The following is a 21459-nucleotide window of genomic DNA, read 5'->3' as shown; positions in this document are numbered from 1 at the left end:
GAGACTAAGCTATGTGGTAGGAAATTGTCAAAGGTTCCTAAAAATTGCAGTGACTTCTTATTGATCTCCTATCAATCAGTTATTTAGGTGCTTCAGTCTGAAATCTTTTTGTTGTTGTTGCTTTCCTGATACTTATTGTCCTAGCTCTTCCAATGGTTGTACAAAAATCTAATACTCTATATTAAAGTCTTTTTAATTTTAACATAAGCAATTAACTTAAAAAATATGTTCATGCCTTATTTCATGTAAACCAACAGAAATGTTATGTATCTTAACCAGAATTACAATCTAGGCTGTCCAGGCTCATGCCAATCAATTCTGTTGGCCAGAGGAGAGTGTGGGTGGCTCAGCTGGTTAAGCAGCAACTATTGGTTTCAGCTCAGGGCATGATCTTTGGGTTCTGGGATTGAGCCCCATATCAGGCTCTGTGCTCAGTGGGAAGTCTGCTTGAGGATTCTCTCTCTTTCTTTCCGCCTGCCCCTACCCTGTTCATGCTCTCTCCCTTTCTCTCTCTAAAATAAATAAATCTTTAAAAAAATTTCTGATGGCATAAAACTGAATGTGCACTCACCATATGTATACTTTTAACCAATGGATTCACTGAACTCCATAACACTTCATGGCATTTGTTGTAGGTAACTACACGTTATGTTATATTATGTTATGTTATGTTATGTTATTCATGTGTGAGCCACCAAGTCCAACAGAGGGATGGATTCCACATTGAAATTGGTGAAGGAGATCCTTTGTAAGGTCTTTAAAACTCTAAATAAAATTGTACCTTGATTCCCTAATAAAGTTGCATAACCTAACAATCCTTAAGAACTCTTTGGGTTTGGCAGCAAATATTATCCTCAATGGGGAAAAGCTGACAGCCTTCCCTTTGAGAAGGATGTCCACTCTTGCAACTGTTGTTCAGCATAGTACTAGAAGTCCTGGTAACAGCAATCAGACAACAAAAAGAAATAAAAGGTATTCAATTTGGCAAAGAAGAAGTCAAACTCTCTCTCTTCACAGAAGACGAGGGAAATTATATGGAAAACCCAAAAGACTTCACCTCCAAACTACTAGAACTCATATAGCCATTCAGTAATGTGGCAGGATATAAAATCAATGTACAGAAATCAGTTGCTTTCTTATACACTAACAATGACAATATAGAAAGGGAAATTAGAGAATTGATTCCATTTACTATAGCACCAAGAACCATAAGATACCCAGGAATAAACCTAACCAAAGAAGTAAATGATCTGTACTCGAGTAACTATAGAACACTTATGAAAGAAATTGAAGAAGATACAAAAAGATGGAAGAGCATTCCATGTTCATGGATCGGAAGAATAAACATTGTTAAAATGTCTACACTGCCTAGAAAAATCTATACTTTCAATGCCATCCCAATCAAAATTCTACTGGGTTCTGGGATTGAGCCCCATATCAGGCTAGAGCTAGAACAAACAATCCTAAAATTTGTGTGGAACCAGAAGAGACCCCGAATTGCTAAGGAAATGTTAAAAAAGAAAAACAAAACCAGGGGCATCACGCTACCTGATTTCAAGCTTTACTACAAAGCTGTGATCACCAAGACAGCATGGTACTGGCACAAAAACAGACACATAGGCCAGTGGAATAGAGTAGAGAAGCCAGATATGGACCCTCAACTCTATGGTCAAATAATCTTCGACAAAGCAAGGAAAAATATACAGTGGAAAAAAAGTCTCTTCAAAAAATGGTGCTGGAAAAATTGCACAGCTATGTGTAGAAGAATGAAACTCGACCATTCTCTTACACCATACACAAAGATTAACTCGAAATGGATAAAAGACCTCAACATGAGGCAGGAATCTATCAAAATCCTAGAGGAGAACATACGCAGTAACCCAATGTTACACAGTAACATTGGCCACAGCAACTTCTTTCAAGACATGTCTCCAGAGGCAAAGGAAACAAAAGTGAAAATGAACTTTTGGGACTTCATCAAAGCTTCAGCACAGCAAAAGAAACAGTCAGCGAGACAAAGAGGAAACCCATGGAATGGGAGAAGGTATTTGTAAATGACACTACAGACAAAGGGCTGATATCCAAGATCTATAAAGAACTCCTCAAAATCAACACACATAAAACAAATAATCATGTTAAAAAATGGGCAGAAGACATGAACAGATACTTCTCCAAAGAAGATATACAAATGGCTAACAGACACATGAAAAAATGTTCATCCTCATTAGCCATCAGGGAGATTTAAATCAAAACCACTTTGAGGTACCACCTTACACCAGTTAGAATGGCCAAAATTAACAAGACAGTAAACAACAAGTATTAGAGAGAATGTGGAGAAAGGGGAGCCCTCCTAACACTGTTGCTGGGAATGCAAGTTGGTGCAGCCACTTTGGAAAATAGTGTGGAGATTCCTTAAGAAATTAAAAATAGAGTTACTCTATGACCCTGCAATTTCACTACTGGGTATTTACCCCAAAGATACAGATGTAGTGAAAAGAAGGGCCAACTGTACCCCAATGTTCATAGCAGCAATGGCCACAGTTGACAAACTGTGGAAAGAACCAAGATGCCCTTCAACGGACGAATGGATAAGGAAGATGTGGTCCATATACACTATGGAGTATTATGCCTCCATCAGAAAGGATGAATACCCAACTGTTGTATCAACATGGACGGGACTGGAGGAGATTATGCTGAGTGAAATAAGTCAAGTAGAGAGAGTCAATTATAATATGGTTTCACTTATGTGTGGAGCATAATGAATAACACAGAGGACATGGGGAGATGGAAAGGAGAAGTGAGTTGGGGGAAATTGGACGGAGAGACAAACCATGAGAGACTGTGGACTCTGAGAAACAAACTGAGGGTTTTGGAGGGGAGGGGGTAAGGGGTTGGTTGAGCCTGGTGGTGGGATTAAGGAGGTCACATATTGCATGGAACACTGGGTGTGGTGTATAAACAATGAATTATGGATCACTGGAAAAAAATTAAATTAAATTTAAAAAAGAACTCTTTGGGTTTGGTTCCATTAAATCAATTCAGTGAAATATCACTGGTTATCTCAGGTTGATCAGATATACAAGTTAAAAGCAATATGTACTAAATGAATACATAAAGGAAAATGAGTAACTTTAATAAGTTCAGGGTTTGTATTTTTAAGATTTTATTTATTTATTTATTTGACAGACAGAGATCACAAGCAGGCAGAGAGGCAGGCAGACAGAGAGAGGAGGAAGCAGGCTCCCTGCTGAGCAGAAAGCCTGATGCGGGACTCGATCCCAGGACCCTGAGATCATGACCTGAGCTGAAGGCAGGTTAAAGCTGAAGGCTTTAACCCACTGAGCCACCCAGGCACCCCAGTTCAGGGTTTTTTTAATGAACATGCAGAGACTACAGGAAAAGAAAACAAAGGGATATTAAATGAAGAAAAGTTCAAGTACCATCTTCCATGAAATTATATTCCTTAAGAAAAAAAATGACGTATTGTAAAATTATCCCAGGGAATGAGGACAAAGCTGGGACCTGGGGACACTGGGCCTGAAGTGCTCAGGTCTAGAGAAACTAAAAAGTTGGTAGAGTTAGATCCAAAGGGGGTGGCCAATAGTCTAATCCCAGTGTTCAGGGGGGTGCAGCTACCTCAGGCTTGACTCTGGCCAGCATCATATTGAAGTAGTCCTATGGTAGTGAGTTCTATGACAGAATTCATGGCACCAAGAAGCAGAACTTGTACATGCAATAATGGCAGTTAGAATGGGCAACAGCAAGTCAAATGTTCACGGACGTAAGACCCAAGTCTAGGCCGTATCACGACTCTGGCTAAATAATCTGGTGTTCAAGACTGGCCTCAGCTCCCAGTGGGAACTGGAGAGAAACCCACAGTTGAAACCCAAGCAAATAAAATAAAGCTACACCGTGCAGTGGGGGGGAGGGGGGCAAAGATGGCTGCTCTGTGGGCACCTGAATGTCACACTTCTGTAACCTCCAGGGTGATACATGTGGTCAGGACCTAGCAACTGCCACTGGCTGAGAGTAACTAGGGAAGAACAGAAATTGATACCAATCTCAAATCTATCTTTTCCCGATTCCCACAACTGTATCTTAGGTCCTTAATTTATACTGAAGTATCAACAAACTACAAATAAAATGCTATCACCGTTCCCCAAGAACACTACAAGAAGACAAAGCATAAAGCCCATTATGTGATTCTTAATAAAAAACATTTTTCATTTGTGCAACAAATGCTGAATACGACTTTCACTGAAATATTTTCACTTCCAAATCCACTGAAAGTACGTATCATTGAACTACTCAGAAGAAGCTACTGTAGAAAGCAAAAGCCACTTTCAGTTGACTTCTAAATATAATATCACTCAGCTTGCCAATTTTGGTCTCTGAGAACAGAATCTAAAGATGAATTCTTTTTAGTGGTAAATGAAGAATATGATTTTGAAATAAATAAGTAGAGTATATGGTTTTAATAATCTCTACCTTTTAAAGTTATTTGATAAAAGAAAGATCTAGTACAGTAAGGAAAATTCTTCTGTGTCAACAAAATCTACCAAAACACAGTGAGTATCTTTTGGCAACCTCCAAGACCAGGCACATGCGCAGGAGATCTTTTCTCTGTATTAAACAGCCACCCAGTGTGGCCAGATCCAGAATGAGCCAAATGCTGGCTTTCCCATACTGCTCTGCAGAACTCCTAACTGCCTGCTCTACCAAGCAAGGCCAGAGTTAAAAAGCATGAAATAATGAAACAATAAACAGATTTTATTATTTTCTTCCCTGATGATGTTCATTTTAAACTTCGTGTGCAATTTAATCAAGTAAGAGGGTTGCATAGGAGAGCAATGGTCAATTTCAAGAAAGAAAGATTTTTTTCCTCACCTACCTAGCCTGTAATACAAGAGATCTAGAACGATCATTCTCTATCCTATACTAACTTTTTTTATTAAGTTACTAGCTTGCAAGGTGAATAAGATACTTGCAAAACCATTGCAAAAAAATATTTCACCTGACAATTTTTAAATGTTAAAAAGAAGAATCATATTCTAGAGTTTTCACTGAAGTCCTATGCTGTACCAATTGCTTTGTATTAGTTGAACTTTAAGAATAGGAACATGATTGGCTTGTCCATGTCCCACTTCCCACACAGAGGGTCCTGATGCTTTCTGCAGATCTAAGCATATACCATATGTTCTGTCAGCATAGACCTGGTTACCCGGTGGAAGCCCAGAGTTACTGGGTGCAACCTTAATTAACTAATTATCCAAGGAGGGGGAGGGGCAAAAGCCCTGGGAATCCAATCTAACCTTGTTATGTGAAACCTTAGTATTTGAAATGTTTCCCAGATATCAAAAAATAAACTTTACACAAAACGCTGTACAAATACAAATTTCATGTTGTGAAATCTTTCATAAATAGAAATCAAACAGCGATGTTCCTATCATGCTTTTCAGACTGGCTAAACACTCAGTTTATCACTGTGTACCCCACTGTGTGAAGCACGTGTGCCGTTCCCACCGAATGACACAGATTTCAAAAAATAAGTATGATTAATTAGATAAGATAAATGACTGATGTAAAAAGTTCCTTCGGCAAGCTCTGTGTTTGGTCATTTACATGCGATAATGTTACAAAGCCCTTTAAAGACAGTTTTTAAGAAGTCCAGTTACCTCACTATAATGAAAGATATAAAAGAGAAAAAGAGGAAAATTAAAGTCAGTGTGCATATTAGATCAGGTTAGTCTGCAGTGAGGACTGTACCACATGGAAAGGTGAAACAGGGGATTCTTACCATCAAATTGTGAACTACAAAAGTTCATATGATAGTAATAGTAGTGAACTAGAAAAAGGTATTTCACTTTAAAATCGAGTCAATTCATATAAATATGTAAACACCAGCTGACGTCACCTCCCCCCAACCCCTGGTCTAATTTTTACTTATGGTTACACATTAACTTATGAGTCTCTTCAGCCAACAAGACACACTGTTAGGCTTTGGCAACATCAAAATAACAATCAGTACAGTTAGAAGGAGAGATATGGCCCTGACATCCCACTGAACTGAGGCTCGTGAGCCATCCTGTCTGCCCACATCTCTCCTTCCCCGTGCATCTTCTGTGGGGGAGAACAAGTGGTTATTGCCGCCCCTCATGCCTGTGAACTTGGAAGCTCTATCTCAACTGGAAATTGAGGACCCTGTTGTTTCTTATCTGCAACCGGAGGGTTTAGTTAGGGCCTTGGACTTGCTGCAGGGACCAGGGCAGCTCCTCCTGCTGCTGCGGTCCTGGGGTTAGAGGTTCCTATAGACCCTGCTCAGCAGTCCTCCTGCCGTCTTCTCAGAGCCTCAGACCACAGACTCTGCCCACCCCCTACCACCAAAGGACTTGATTTCATGGCAGTCAATGGAGCCTTCTGGAAGAGGACACAGCCTCAGCCGCATGCTTCCTAAATCCAAGGCTTAAACTAGAGCCCTTACCTAATCTGGCTGATCTATCCTCTCGGGTCAGCCGCCAACATCGCGTATTCGGGCATGGGGCTGGGGTGTTTGTTTGCTTGTTTGTTTTTTGTGAGCAAAAAACAAAAAAACAAACTCCATAAACACACACAAAAAACAAATAAACACAAACTTCCCAAGAACTGCATGCTAAACATCTCATTTCAGCAGTGTCCACACACTAAGCCGACACTGAGTTGAACAACACAGAACTATTTTGTAACATGCTCTTTTATACAAATCAGTAGTACAGCCTTGGGTCCGGTAAAGTCAATTCTGCTTATTTGGTTGGGGGGATGGTGGATTAGGAGAGTAACAGCACATCCTTCATGCACACCTGTCTCTGTTGGTGTGAGTTAATCCATTTGTCTGTCAACTTAGAATACTAGGAGCAAAAGGACTATACAGCTGCATGGACTCCAGGGCATTTTTAGTAAGCTTCAGACAGGTATTGGGCAAGGACAGAGTTAGAAATTATATGCCCAAGACTGTGCTTGGAATGTGGCTTTTCTAGCTTGCTAATAGAGACCCACTGAGCCTTAGCAACTAAGTTAAATAAAGGACCACGTTGAGGATAATGGTGGCATCCTCTTGGGCAGTCAAGGGGTCCAATGAGAACACCATGTAGAAAGAGTAGCCACACACCCCCGCCCAGAGTAGTAGGGGGCATCCAGTGCAGGAGACCATCAGCCTTGCTCATGGGGGACGTGAGCTTGCAACAGTGTTAAGAGGACAGTGAGTGGCCCCTGTGTGGACGCAGGTGTGGTCACAGAAGCCATTCTTACCAAAGGCTGCTCTTCCTTTGCAGATTTCTTTGGAGTCTTAACTTTCTTGGTCTTCATAGTCACTGATGTACTGATGGAGGGTGAGTGTGGTCTTGAACCGGCTCTGGCTCTGGATGGAATCCTGGGCTGTGAGGGCCACGGAGACAGGGAAGTCTCTTTCCCCTTGAGTAATTTCAGGCTCTGGCACACAAAAAAGAAATGGCTTGGTTGATTCTCACTTCGTTCTTCAGATTTGTGTCCCTCCCTTTCTTTTCCTCCCACGAACTGGCATTGCAGGGTGAAATTTTCAGTCCCAAAGAGCATGGGTCTGGTCCTTTTCCCAGTCCCACACTCCCTTTTGGCCTGATACAGTGTGCAGGCTGGGTCTGTTTTTCCTGTCCTCCCGCTGATGCCACTGCACCAAGAAAAACGTACCAACAGATCAGTGTTTTCTGGAAGCACCTGGAAAGGTAGGAGTGTTGAGGAGTAGGGTAATGGGACAGCTTGAGGTCTGTATCTTATTTGTATAAAGCTAGGAGAATTGAAGGTGGGAGCGAAGGGACAGGAATCTGAAGAGATAGGGCATGAACCTATGGCTCCGTGTACCAGGACGCATTTCCCATTCCTTCAGCCAGGTGTGCGTTCTTGTTGGCTTATACCCCTCTCATTGAGCTCAGCCATCAGGCTGCTGGGCTCCCATCCACACTTTAAAGCATGTTCTCCTTCAAACTCAGATCTTGGAAAGTGAAAATTCTCAGTAGGGTATGTATGCCTTCTTCAACCCAGATGTCAAAATAAGGCTCACATAGAATAAAAGAAGATAAAAGAATTTAAATTTAAATGCAAACCTTGCTGCCTATACTGCCCAACTTCTTCCTCGCTTCCATGTCCTCCTTCTGTTTATTAATCTATGAAATTGAAGGTGCATATCATTTGTTATCATTTGCAAAGATTAATTAAAAAGAATTTTCTATAAAACTTCCTCGAGCAATGAAAGAATAGAATGGTATACCACTTAACTGCTAACACTATTATGAGAACATAAGTTATAATGGTGCATATGAATTAGAAAAGTAATTTGTACCCAGAAAAGGCACTTAAAAGAAGTGAACAAAAAGAAAACTGTAAATGTTCAAAGTCATTAGCATTTGTTCATTGCTTTAAGCATAATAGAGATTATAGAGAAACATAGATTGTTTGCTTTAATGGTAATAATTTGTTCCATGTATTATTATGATAGCTATAAATACCCGGTCTTATACAAGTTTTAGAATAATTTCAGATAATTCAATATCCAGAATTCAATAATGTAATGATGAAATTTTGATTTAAAGAATCAGTTCTAGTTTCCAGGCATAAAAGGCTTTTTATCATATATATATAAAATTGAGATATAACCAATATAGACTATTATATTAGTTTCAGGTCTATAACATAATAATTCAAAATTTGTATATACTATAAAATGATGGCCACAATGAATCTAGCTAATATCCACTACCACACAGTTATAATTTTTTCTTGTGATAGAAACTTTGGAGATTTACTCTCTTAGCAACTTTCAAATGTATAATAAGATATTACTAACTATGGTCATCATGTTGTACATTACATTCCTGTGACTTATCTATTTTATAGCTGGAAATTTGTACCTTTTGACCAGCTTCACCTATTTCATCCACTTTCCATCCTATCTTTGGAAACCACCAATTCATTCTCTCTAAGTTCATGTTTTCATTTTTTTACATTCCACATGTAAGTGAGATTATACGGTATTCGTCTTCCTCTGACTCACTTCACTTTGTATCATTTCCTTAAGGTCCATCCATCTTGTTGCGCGAAGCAAAAAATATATTATTAATGCATGCTTCAATATTATCAAGCTTTTTTTTTATCACGTGAATCTATAACTAATGCCAGGGATTCTAATTCCGGCTAATCTTATGCAATTAAACAATGATGAGATACACCTCTAATCATTAATCTCACTGGAATAACTATTTTCAAAAATATGTCTCATCTACAGATAGAGCAGAATTCAATAGAAAGCAGGTCTGCCTCACCTCATGGAATTTTGAAGACTGGGGAGATAGTAACTGATGGGTCTGTTAACATCAAGGAGAAGTGCAAAGCTTCTATTTTACTTTAAATGCAATGGAACACCAATGAATAATTTTAAGTGTTGAGGGGGTATGGTGTGACAAATATTTATTGTATGAAGTCATAATTTGAGGGGAGTCATGTTTCTGGTCATGGTTGAGTAGCTCCTATGAAACCAACCTTCCCACCGATAACAACTACAAACTCCAGAAAAAATCTATGTAAAATAAAATTAACTGAAGACAATGGCTTTTAACTTAATAGTAGTGCCAAGCCTGTCTAAAACTATGATGGAAAACCTGCAGCCTTTCAGGGTTGCTGAAGACAGAGTTCAGGGCAATCATTGCCAGTGAAAGTCCCAAGGCAAGGAAGTCCCAAGGAAAGCCAGACTGCAGAGCCCCCAACTTTGTGTGCAAATTTTTCCCAAATCTCTGGCAGATGGCTAAATCATGCTTGGCCGTGAAAATAAAGCTCAAAGATTGAATTAAGATTTGAGCTGCCATCCACGGCATGGGAGGCAGGGCTTGCAGTCTGAATCCAAATTAATTACCTGATTTTTTTTTTTTTTTTAAGTAGGCTCCATGTCCAACATAGAGCCCAATGCAGGGCTTGAACTCATATCATATATATATATATATATATATATATATAATATAATATAATCTGGCCCTGAGATCCAGGGCCAGATGCTTAACCAACTGAGCCACCCAGGCATCCTTAATTGGCTGATTTTTAAGAAATAACACCCAATGTTCATAATGCCTGTAAAATCCAAAAATACTCAAAATACAATTTTATGTTGCTGATCTATTCTTGTGCAAAAAGACTATTAACACAGACTGATGCTGAGATGGTAGCTCAAAAATAGTGGAATGAGGTCTCTGAAAAGTGCTGTAAGAATAAAAGAAAAACAAACACTGTTAACTCGGAATTCTGTACCAACAGAATAATAATTTTCAAGATTGAAGTATCTGAAAGCTACTCTCAGATAAAGGAAAAACAGAAGGGTTGCATCCCTAGCAGTTCTGACCTATAAGAAACATTAAAGGAAGCTACTCAGACTGAAGAAAAATGATCCCAGGGAGAACTTCCCAACTTTAGGAAGGAATGTAGAGCATCAGAAATGGTCAAGATGTAAGACTATATTGTCTTAATTTCTTTCAAATACATATAAATGCTTAAAGCAAAAAAATGTAATATTGATGTAAATAAAAAAACTTTAATTTGAAGAATGAAGAAATAAATCTATATAAACAAACATATATATTTTAATGTTTCTATATTTCAAGTGAAACTGCCAAAATTAAGTAAACTACAAAAAGTTAAGGATATAAATTATAATTGCTAAAGCAACCACGAAAATATAGACAAGAAGCCAAAATAATAATAAATAAATTGGGGGCACCTGGGTGGCTTATTCAGTGAGCATCTGTCTTTGGCTCAGGTCATGATCCCAGAGTCCTGGGATCAAGCCCCAGATCAGGCTCCCTGCTCAGTGGGAGTCTGCTTCTCCCTCTTCTTCCACTCCTCCCCCTGCTCCTTCTCTCTCTCTCACTCTCTCTCAAATAAATAAATAAAATCTTTTTAAAAAGATAATAAAATATATTGGAATTCTAAAATATAGTAAAAGGACAGCCAAAAAAAAGAAAACAAAGAGAGAGAGAGAGAATAGAGGAAAGAACAATGAAAAACCCAGAGGGGACATATAGAAAACAAATTAAAAAATGGCAGACCTAAATCTAACCCTATCGATAATAACAGAGTGTTGATAAAGTGAACAGACTAGATAAAATGCAGAAATAGGAAGAATGTATAAAACAGCAAGACCCAATTATTCACGGTCTATAACATAAGCACTTTAAGTATAAATATACAGAGAGGTTGAAAATACATACATGTATTAGAAAAAAATGCAATGCAAACATAAGAAGATTGGAGGTGCTACATTTATACATAACATGTATAGCACATTTCGGGATCAGAATTACTAGAGATAAAGAGGGACATTTTATAATGATTAAAGGGTCAATTCATGGGAAGACATAATACTTATAAATGCAAATGCATCTATTAACAGAGCTTTAAAACACATGGGTGTGGGGGCGCCTGGATGGCTCAGTGGGTTAAAGCCTCTGCCTTTGGCTCAGGTCATGATCTCAGGGCCCTGGGATCGAGCCCCACATTAGGCTCTCTGCTCAGCGAGGATACCAAAATGTGTAGGATGCTGCTCAGAGGGAGATTAATAGTTTTAAATGCTCAATTAAAAATAATGAAAGGCCTGAGATAAATGACCTCAAGTTCCACCCTAAGAAGGTTAAAAAAAAAAAAAAAAAAGAGAGAGAGAGAGAGAAAGAGCAAAGTAAACAAAAGTAAATAGAGGGGAGAAAAGGACAAAAATCAGGGCAGATATCAATGAAATAAAAAAGAAAAAAAATAGAGAAAATAGAGCCAAAACGATTTCTTGAAAAAATCAGCAAAACCCCAACTAGAGGGGCACCTGGGTGGCTTAGTGGGATAAGCCTCTGCCTTCGGCTCAGGTCATGATCCTGGGGTCCTGGGATTGAGCCCTGCATCAGGCTCTCTGCTCAGTAGGGAGCTTGCTTCCTCCTGTCTCTGTGCCTGCCTCTCTGCCTACTTGCGATCTCTGTCTGTCAAATAAATAAATAAAATCTTTAAAACAAAACAAAACAAAAAAAACCCCACTAGACTGATCAAGAACATAATTTACTAATATCAGGAATAAAAGAGGATTCATTATTTCAGATCCTATAGATACTAGAGGGATAATATGAGAATGTTATAACCTCATACCAACAATTAAATGGATAGATTGAATAATACAACAAAACAAAATGACATAGAAAATGTGAATAGCTCTATAGCTATTAAAGAAAATAAATCCACTATCAAAAACTTTTGCATAGGGGCACCTGGGTGACTCAGTGGGTTAGAGCCTCTGCCTTCAGCTCAGGTCATGGTCTCAGGGTCCTGGGATCAAGCCCTGCATCAGGCTCTCTGCTCAGCAGGGAGCCTGCTTCCTCTCCCACCCCCCGCCTGCCTCTCTGCCTACTTGTGATCTCTGTTTGTCAAATAAATAAATAAAATCTTAAAAAAAAACTTTTGCATAAAGAAAACTCTAGGCTCAGAGAGTTTCAATGGTGAAGTCTTCAAACATTTACGAAAGAAGTAACAGAAATCTTTTTACTAACACCACTAAAATTGTTTTCAGAAGATGGAGAAGACATATTTCTCAAGTCATTTTATGAAGCCAGTATAACACCAAAACCCAAAAAACAGACATATACCCAAAGAAAGAACATTTAGGGATCAATGTCCCTTATGAACATAGATTCAAAAGTCCTCAACATACTACTAACAAATTGAATGCGGCACTGTATAAAATGTAGGAAAGGTCATAACAAAGAGGGTTTTATCTCAAGAATGCAAAACTGCTTCAACATTCACAAACCAAAGTATTTCACCAGATTACAGGATAAAGAGGAAAAAATATTGTCATTTCAATAGCTGCGGAAAAAAAGCATTTGACAAAATTCAACAGCCGTTCATGAAAGACGCTCTCAGAAAACTACGAATAAAAGGAAACTTCCTCAACCTGACAGAGGACTGCTATGAGAAACTTAGAGCCAAATCATACTTAATGATGACATACTAAAGTTTGCCCCCTCTAAGTCTAGGAAAGAGGCAAGAACGCTTCTTCTCACCACTGTTACATAACACTATATTGCAAGTCCTAAACATAGTTATAAAACATTAAAGAGGGTGTCTGGGTGGCTAGATCAGTTAAGCGTCTGCCTTTGGCTCGGGTCATGATCTCGGGGTCCTAGAATTAAACCCCACATCCCTTCTGCTTGTCCCTCTTTCTCTGCCCCTCCCCACAACTCATGCTCTTTCTCTCTCTCAGATAAATAAAATCCTGAAAAAAAAAGCACTAAAAAGAAATGAGGTACAAAGATCAGAAACAAAGTAAAACTGTCTCTATTTACAGAAGACCTGATTGTTTACATATCAATAATCTACAGATTCTTTACATTTGAAGAAATTTATGAAATTATTATTGAAACTATTAAGTGAATCTAACAAGGTTGGAGAATGCAAAGTTATTGCATGTGAGACAGAGCTTGCAGTTTGAATCCAAGTTAATTACCTGATTTTTTTCTTAAGTAGGCTCCACGCCCAACATGGAGCCCAGCACAGGGCTTGAACTCATAACCCTGAGATCAAGACCTTAGCTGAGATCTAGAGCCAGATGCTTAACTGACTGAGCCATCCAGGCATCCCTAATTGGCTAATTTTAAAAAATTATAAAATCGATTGTATTTTTATATACCAGTACCAAACAATTGGAAATAAAACCTAAAAACAGCTCTATTTCAAATAGCATCAAAAATGATAAAATACGGGTCCCTGGGTGGCTCAGTGGGTTGGGGTCTCTGCCTTTGGTTTGGGTCTTGATCCCAGCGTCCTGGGATTGAGCCCCGTGTTGGGCTGTCTGCTCAGAGGGGAGCCTGCTTCCTCCTCTCTTTCTGCCTGCCTCTCTGCCTACTTGTGATCTCTGTCAAATGAATAAATAAATAATATATTTTAAAAAATGATTAAATACTTGGGAATAAATTTAACAAAAGATGTGCAAAAACATCTACATGGAAGAGGACAACATACTGGTAACAAAAACAAAGAAAAACCTCAATAGAGATGTGTACTATGCTCGTGGGTAGGATAATTCAGTCTAGTAGATGTTCATATGTCATGATCTTGGGGTCCTAGAATTAAACCCCACATCCCTTCTGCTTGTAATTCTCCTTGAATTTATCTGTAAATATATACCAGAATCCAAATCATAAGACACACTTATTTTTTTTTAAGTGGACAAGTTTTTTCTAAAATGGGTACGAAAATACAGGGAATTTAGAATTTTTGAAATGACTGAAAAAGAACAAAGGCAGAGGACTTACTGTTACTTGTTTTCAAGACCTATTATAAAGCCACAGAAATTAACATAGTGTAACATAGTGTAGTACTAGCTTAAGGATCAACAAATCATTACAACAGAATAGAGAGCCCCAGAATATATCTGGCTAATTTTCAACAAAGTTTCCAGAGCAATCAATCCAATGGAGGAAAAAAGTTTTCAATAAATATTGATGGAACAAGTGGATATCTAACTGGGAAAAAGTATGAAATTTGACCCTTATGCCACACCTTCCACAAAAATTGATTTAATATAGTTCATACACCTGGGTTGCCTGGGTGGCTCAGTTGGTTAAGGTGCTGGCTCTTGATTTAGGCTCAGGTCATGATCTCAGGGTCCAGGGATGGAGCCCTGCTTCTGGCTCCATGCTCAGTGGGAGTCGGCTTGAGAAGTCTCTTTCCCTCTCTCTCTGCCCCTCCCCACACTTGCTCTCTCTCTTTTTCTCTGTCTCAAATAAATAAATACATCTTTAAAAATATACATAGATCATACATCTAAAGATGAGGTGTCTTGGGTTTTTTTTTTTTTTTTTAAGAAGAAAACATACAAGAATATCTTCTTGACTTTAGGGTTGGCAAGGTTTCTAACCATACATAAAGCAATATCCATAAAGGAAAATAACTGATAAATTAGACTTTAAGAAAAAAAAATATTTTTCCACCAAAACATACTGTTAAGCAAATGGACAGAAAAGCCATAACTGGGGAGAAAATATTTAAAAACATATATCTGGCAAAAGACTGGCATCCAAGACACAATTTCTGTAATGTATGTTTAGTTTTGAAGAACCTCTCTAGTTACCTAGTTTCTCTGCGCTTTCTCACTAGTAATAATAATTTTTTAAAAAAACCCTCAATTTTTTTTGGCGCCTGGGTGGCTCAGTGGGTTAAGCTGCTGCCTTTGGCTCAGGTCATGATCTCAGGGTCCTGGGATCGAGTACCGCATCGGGCTCTCTGCTCAGCAGGGAGCCTGCTTCCCTCTCTTTCTCTCTCTGCCTGCCTCTCCATCTACTTGTGATTTCTCTCTGTCAAATAAATAAATAAAAATCTTAAAAAAAAACCCTCAATTTTAAAATGGAATTTTACTTTGAAATACTTACAATTCTCATGCAATGAACACGAGAATGCAGCAAGAGTGTATAATACTCTTTACCTTCTTTCCCTAATGTTAACATCTTACAAAACTGTAGTGCACTATCATGACCAGGATATGGACATTGATACAACCCATCAATCTTACTGAGATTTCCCTAGTATGCATTTGTATGTGTCAGTCATAGCAGTTGTGTAGGATTGTCTGTCCACCACCACAGTGAACATATAGCATCTTTGCCCTGATCTGCTGCCCTTTTGTAACACCCCACCTCCCTTACTGTGCCCCTCTCCTCATCCCCAACCCTGGAAACCACTAATTTGTTCTCCATTTCTAAAATGTTATCCTCTCAAAAGTGTTATATAACTGTATTGTACACCTGTAACACTCTATGTTAAATATACTGGAATTTTTAAAAGAGTGTTCTAGAAATGAATCAAATGATGTATAGCCTTTTGGAATCACTTGTTTCATTCTGCATAATGCCTCTGAGATTTGTCCCAAGTAGGTGCTGTACCATTAGTTCATTCCTTTTTGTTGCTCAACAGTATTCTGAGTATGGGTACCCCACAGTTTAACCCTCCACACGTTTAAGGATACATAGGTTGCTTTCTGGTTTTGACTATTGTGAATAAAACTATTTTGAACATTTGGGTGCAGTTATTTTGGTTTGTGTTTTGATTTCTCTGGGAAAATGTCTAAGAGTGCAATTGCTGGGTTATATTGTAATTGCATGGTTAGTTTTTAAAGAAACCATCAAACTGCTTTCCTAGTTATCCAGTTTCTCTCCCTCTTGCCAGGTTTTAGTGTTGTCACCACTTTTTAAAAATTTTAAAAACTGTCTGATAGGTCTATAGTGATATGTCAGAGTTGTTATATTTTGTATTTCCCCTATGATTCATAATATTGAACATTTTCTTATGTGCCACTTCAATAAAATGTCTGGTCATGTCCTTTGATCTTTTTCTAGTCGGATTTTTTTTTTCTATTGTTGAGTTTTGAGAGGTCTTTATTTACCTTGGTGGTTAGTCTTTTGTGAGATATGTGGTTTGCAAATCTTTCCTCTAAGTCTGTAACTTGTCTTTCACCTGCTTCATGGTGCTTTCATGGAGAAAAGCTTTTAATTTTGATGAGGTGTCTTATGGACTGAATCTTTGTGTCCCTGCAAAATTCATATGAGGAATCCTCAATGTGATGGTATTAGAAAGTGGAGCCTGGGGGAAGTAATTAAATTTAGATTAGATCATAAGAGTATTACACCCCCATGATGGGATTGATTCCCTTATAAGAAGAGGGAGACAGAGAGCTAGACGGCTCTAACTCTTGCTCTCTCGGTCACCTCCTCCTTCCCCACTTACTGAACACTTTACATGTACCACTGAAGAAAGGTCAAGCGAGTACACTGGGAGAAAATGTCTGTCCGTAATCCAGGAAGCAGGCTCTCACTAAACAGTTCAAATCTGCTGGCTCTTGATCTTGAACTTCCCAGCCTCCAGAACTGAGAGAAATAAATGCTTGTTGCTTAAGCCACATGATCTATATTATTTTGTCATAGCAGCCTGTGTATATTAATATAGGACAGAGTCCAAGCTATCAATCTTTCCTTCTATGAGTTGTGCTTTTGATATCAAGACTAAGAACTCTTTGCTTAACTTTAGATCCCAAAGATTTTTTCTTCGTCCCCCCCCATGTTTATGGTTTATATTTTTCATTTAAGTCTATGATCCATTTTGAATTATTCTTTGTGGTAGATACAATGTTTACATGAGGTCCATTTTTGGAGGCTACAGATGTCCAATTACTCCTCCATCAAATGTTGAAAAAGGCTATCCCTCCACCAGTAGACTGCTTCTACATTTATGTCAAAAAAAATCAGTTGAACATATTTGTGTGGATCTACTTCTGGGTTCACTGTTCTGCTCCATTCATGGGTCTAGACCTCTACAAATACCATAGTTCTTTGATTACTATAGCTATATAAGAAAACTTAACATCAGATAAAGTGAATCCTTGTAATTTATTCTTCTTTTTCAAGATCGTTTTAGGTATTCTAAGGCTTTATCTTTAGAATAAAACTGTTTATGTCAGCAAAAACACTTAGCTGGGATTTTGATAGAAGGCATTAAACTAGAACTCAGTTTGGGGGAGAACTGACATCTATACTACGTTGGGTTGTCCAATCCATGAACACAGTATGTCATTTACTTGAGTCTTTGATTTCTTTCATTAGCATTTTGTAATTACCAACATAAAGAACCTAAACATGTTTGGTAAACTTTATATCTATTTATGTTTCCTTTGGAGCAAGCACAAATCACACTGTACTTTTAAGTTTTGTTTTCATATGTTCATTCCTAACACACAGAAAGGCAGTTGATTTTTAGAAGGAAAATATTCGGTCTTTCGAGTCTGATGTAGGATAAAGAATTTTTTTTGGCACATGCTTTCCATCAATTTGAGGAAGTTCCTTTCCTTTCCTAGATTGCTGAGTTTTTTTTCATAAATGGGTGTTGGATTTTTTTCAAATGGTTTTTCTCCATTAATTGATATGATTCTGTGCTTGTCTTTATTAGCCTGTTCTTATGAATTTTATTGATTTATTTTTAAAAGTTGAACTAGACTTTCATATCATGAATAAATCCCAGTTGGTCATAATATATAATTTTTATACATAGCAGGTCTCAATTTGTTAATATTTTTTGAGCATTTTTGCACCTAAATTCACGCAGGATATTGCTCTAGTTTTCTTTTTTGCCTTCTGTCTTTGTACGGTTTTGGTATCATGGTAATACTAGCCTCATATAATGCACTGGAAAGTGATTGTCCCTCTTCTAACTTTCTGAAATGTATTGTGTAAAATGTGTTAATTCTTTAATGTCTGGTAAGATTCTCTAGTGAAACTATCCAGACATTCTGCAAATTCATTTTTCAGGAGCTTATAAATTACAAATTCATTTTTTATGGTTTAATGACTTTTAAGATGCTATTTCATCTTTTTTTTTTTTTTTTAAGATTTATTTATTTGACAGAGAGAAATCACAAGTAGACAGAGAGGCAGCCAGAGAGAGAGAGGGAAGCAGGCTCCCTGCTGAGCAGAGAGCCCGATGCGGGACTCGATCCCAGGACCCTGAGATCATGACCTGAGCCGAAGGCAGCGGCCTAATCCACTGAGCCACCCAGGCGCCCCAAGATGCTATTTCATCTTGATTGAATTTTGGTAGTTACTGGTTTTTGAGGAATTGCTCCATTTTTTTTTTTTGAGTTGTGAAATTCATGAGCATAAAGTTGTTTGTAGTTTTCCCAATTATTCTTTTTTCTTTTTCTTTTATTTTTTCAGTGTTCCAAGATTGTTTATGCACTACACCCAGGGGTCCATGCAATACGTGCCCTCCTTCATAATACCCACCATCAGGCCTTCCCAACCCTCTCCCCTCTCCCCTCCAAAACCCTCAGTTTGTTCCTCAGAGTCCACAGTCTCTCATGGTTCCTTTCCCCCTCTGATTTCCCCCAACTCACTTTTCTCCTTCACCCAATGTCTCCTTTGTTATTCCTTATGCTCCACAAGTAAGTGAAACCATATGATAATTGACTCTCTCTGCTTGATTTATTTCACTCAGCATAATCTCCTCCAGTCCTGTCTATGTCGATACAAAAGTTGGGTATCCGTCCTTTCCAATTTCATCCTTTCCAATTTTCCAAAGAATCCATTATTCTTTTAAAGATGACAAGTTCTATAGTGGTATCTTATTTTATTCTTAAAATTGGAGATTTGTATGTTTTACCCATCTCTTTCCATATTTATTAGTCATGCTAGAGGTTTATCAATTTTATTGTTTTATTTTCAAAAGACAGATTTTTGTTGATTTCCTCTGTTGTTTTCCTATTTTCGATTCCATTTATTTCTGCTAAAATTGTTATTATTCCCTTCCTTTCTGGTTGATTTGGGTTTATTTTGCTCTTCTGTTTCTAATTTCTTGAGGTAGAAACTTCGATTATTGATTTGAGACCTTCCTCTTCTCTCTTGTAAGCATTTGGAACAATATTTCCTTCTCAGCACGGCTTTAGCTGTATCTCATATATTTGATATGTTTTATGTTTCAATCTGCTTTAGGTACTTAAAAAATTGTACCGAGACTTCCCCTTAACTCTGTCTATTCCCAGTGTGCTGAGAGTTTTCATCATAAATATATATTGGAGTTTCTCATGTGTTTTTCCTAAACCTATCTGCTTTCTCGCTCCAACATTTTACATTTTTCCCATATACAAAATCCCCTTCTGCACCTTATTCTAGAAATCCTGTGGTTTTAGCTATTACATTTAGGTTTATGGTCCATGTGAGTTAAATTTTACATGAGATGTGAGGTGAGAGTTGAGATTCATTTTTGGTTTATAACTATCCAAGAGTTCCAGTACCCTTTTTTGAAAAGATCATCCTTCCCTGCTTAAATTGACTCGGTACCTTTGTCAGAAATCAATTTGCCATATATGTTCCACTAGGTTTATTTCTGGGGTCTCTATTCCATTCCACCAATGTATATGTTTATCCTTACACCAACATCATTGTACCTTGACTATTATGCCTCTAGAATAAGTCTTGAAAGCAGGTTGTGTGAGTCCTTCAGCTTTGTTCTTTTTCAAAATTATTTCAGCTATGGAAGGTCCATGAATTTCCATATAAATTTTAGAGGAGGTTGCTGGTTCAAAAAACAAGCCTGCTATGATTTTAACTGGGATTGTGCTGAATCTATAAATAATTTTGGAGATAACTGGGAGTTTATATCTTCTAAATAATGAACATGCTATGTTTCTCCTTCTATTTAAGTCTTTAATTTCTCTCAGGAGTGTTTGTATGGTTTTGTACAGATTTTGTCAAATTTATCCATAAGCATTTCATATTTTTATGCTATTATAGTGGTGTTTTTAAACATTTTCATTTTTCATTGTTTATTGCTTGTATACAAACACTGTTTTTGTATCTTAATCTTTGTGACCTTGATAAGTTCACTTATTAATTCTAGTGGCTTTTTTGTAGATTCTTTAGGATTTCCTATATAGACAATCAAGTCATCCGGTAGTAAAAATAGTTCTACTTCTTCCTTTCTAATCTGGATACCATTTATTTCTTTTTCTTACATTATTAAACTGGTTGAGATCTAAAATACAATGTTGAATGGAAATGATAAGAGAAGAAATAATTTTTTTTTATGTTCAGTTAGCCAACATGTAGTACATCATTAGGTTTTGATGTAGCGTTCAAAGATTCATTAGTTGTATATAACACTCAGAAGAGCAGAAATTCTTCTCTCATTTCTGGCGTTAGCCTTCAGCCTTTTCCCATGAAACATGACAGTAGTTTAAAATGTTTTATAGATACTCATTATAAGCTCTATTCCTATCTCACTGAGATATTTTTTTTCTTTTTTTTTCTTAAGTTGGGTCCGCAACCAATGTCTAGCCCAACATGGTGCCTGAACTCACGATCCTGATATCAAGTCCTGGACGGAGATCAAGAATGGGACAATTAACCAACCGCACCACCCAAGAGCTTCTCACTAAGAGTTTTATCACAAATGTATATTGGACTCTCTCAAATGCTTTTTCTACATTTATCTGCCTTCTGGCTCATACATTTTACACTTTTACCCATATGCAAAACACACTCATAATCACCCAAGCCTCCAAAAATCCCATTCCATTACAGTGTCAGCATGAAGCCAAGAGCTCATTGTCTAAATCTGGTCCAGGTGCAGCTAACCCTCCTTGAGAACAGTCTATCTTGACCTGAAGATGCAGGAACTAAAGAGATGATTATCCAACCCCCACAGTCAACACACCATAGTGGGACATAGGATAACCTCTAGAGATCCTCTCCTTCCAAAAAAGGAGAGTGGGAGGCATATAACAATGACCAATCCATAGTATTTTTTGTTTCTCACCTCTAGAGATCCTCTCCTTCCAAAAAAGGAGAGTGGGAGGCATATAACAATGACCAATCCATAGTATTTTTTGTTTCT

General features: G+C 37.8%; 1 protein-coding gene across 1 annotated transcript in view; it reads right to left on the bottom strand.

Annotated features, from left to right (window-relative positions):
- Positions 1-21459, bottom strand: part of C6H10orf67 (chromosome 6 C10orf67 homolog) — a 189713-nt gene that overhangs the window by 45341 nt on the left and 122913 nt on the right. The window contains exons 15-16 of the mRNA XM_059404561.1: positions 8112-8171; positions 7285-7464 (exon numbers count right to left, since the gene is read on the bottom strand). Coding sequence (XP_059260544.1) covers positions 7285-7464; positions 8112-8171 — 240 coding nt within the window. The remainder of the gene's footprint in view (positions 1-7284; positions 7465-8111; positions 8172-21459) is intronic.

This window comes from Mustela nigripes, chromosome 6, assembly GCF_022355385.1.
Source record: "Mustela nigripes isolate SB6536 chromosome 6, MUSNIG.SB6536, whole genome shotgun sequence".
In the NCBI taxonomy this organism is placed as follows: Eukaryota; Metazoa; Chordata; class Mammalia; order Carnivora; family Mustelidae; genus Mustela; species Mustela nigripes.
The sequence above is the reverse complement of the archived record's forward strand: the minus strand, read 5'-3'. Positions and strand labels throughout refer to the sequence as shown.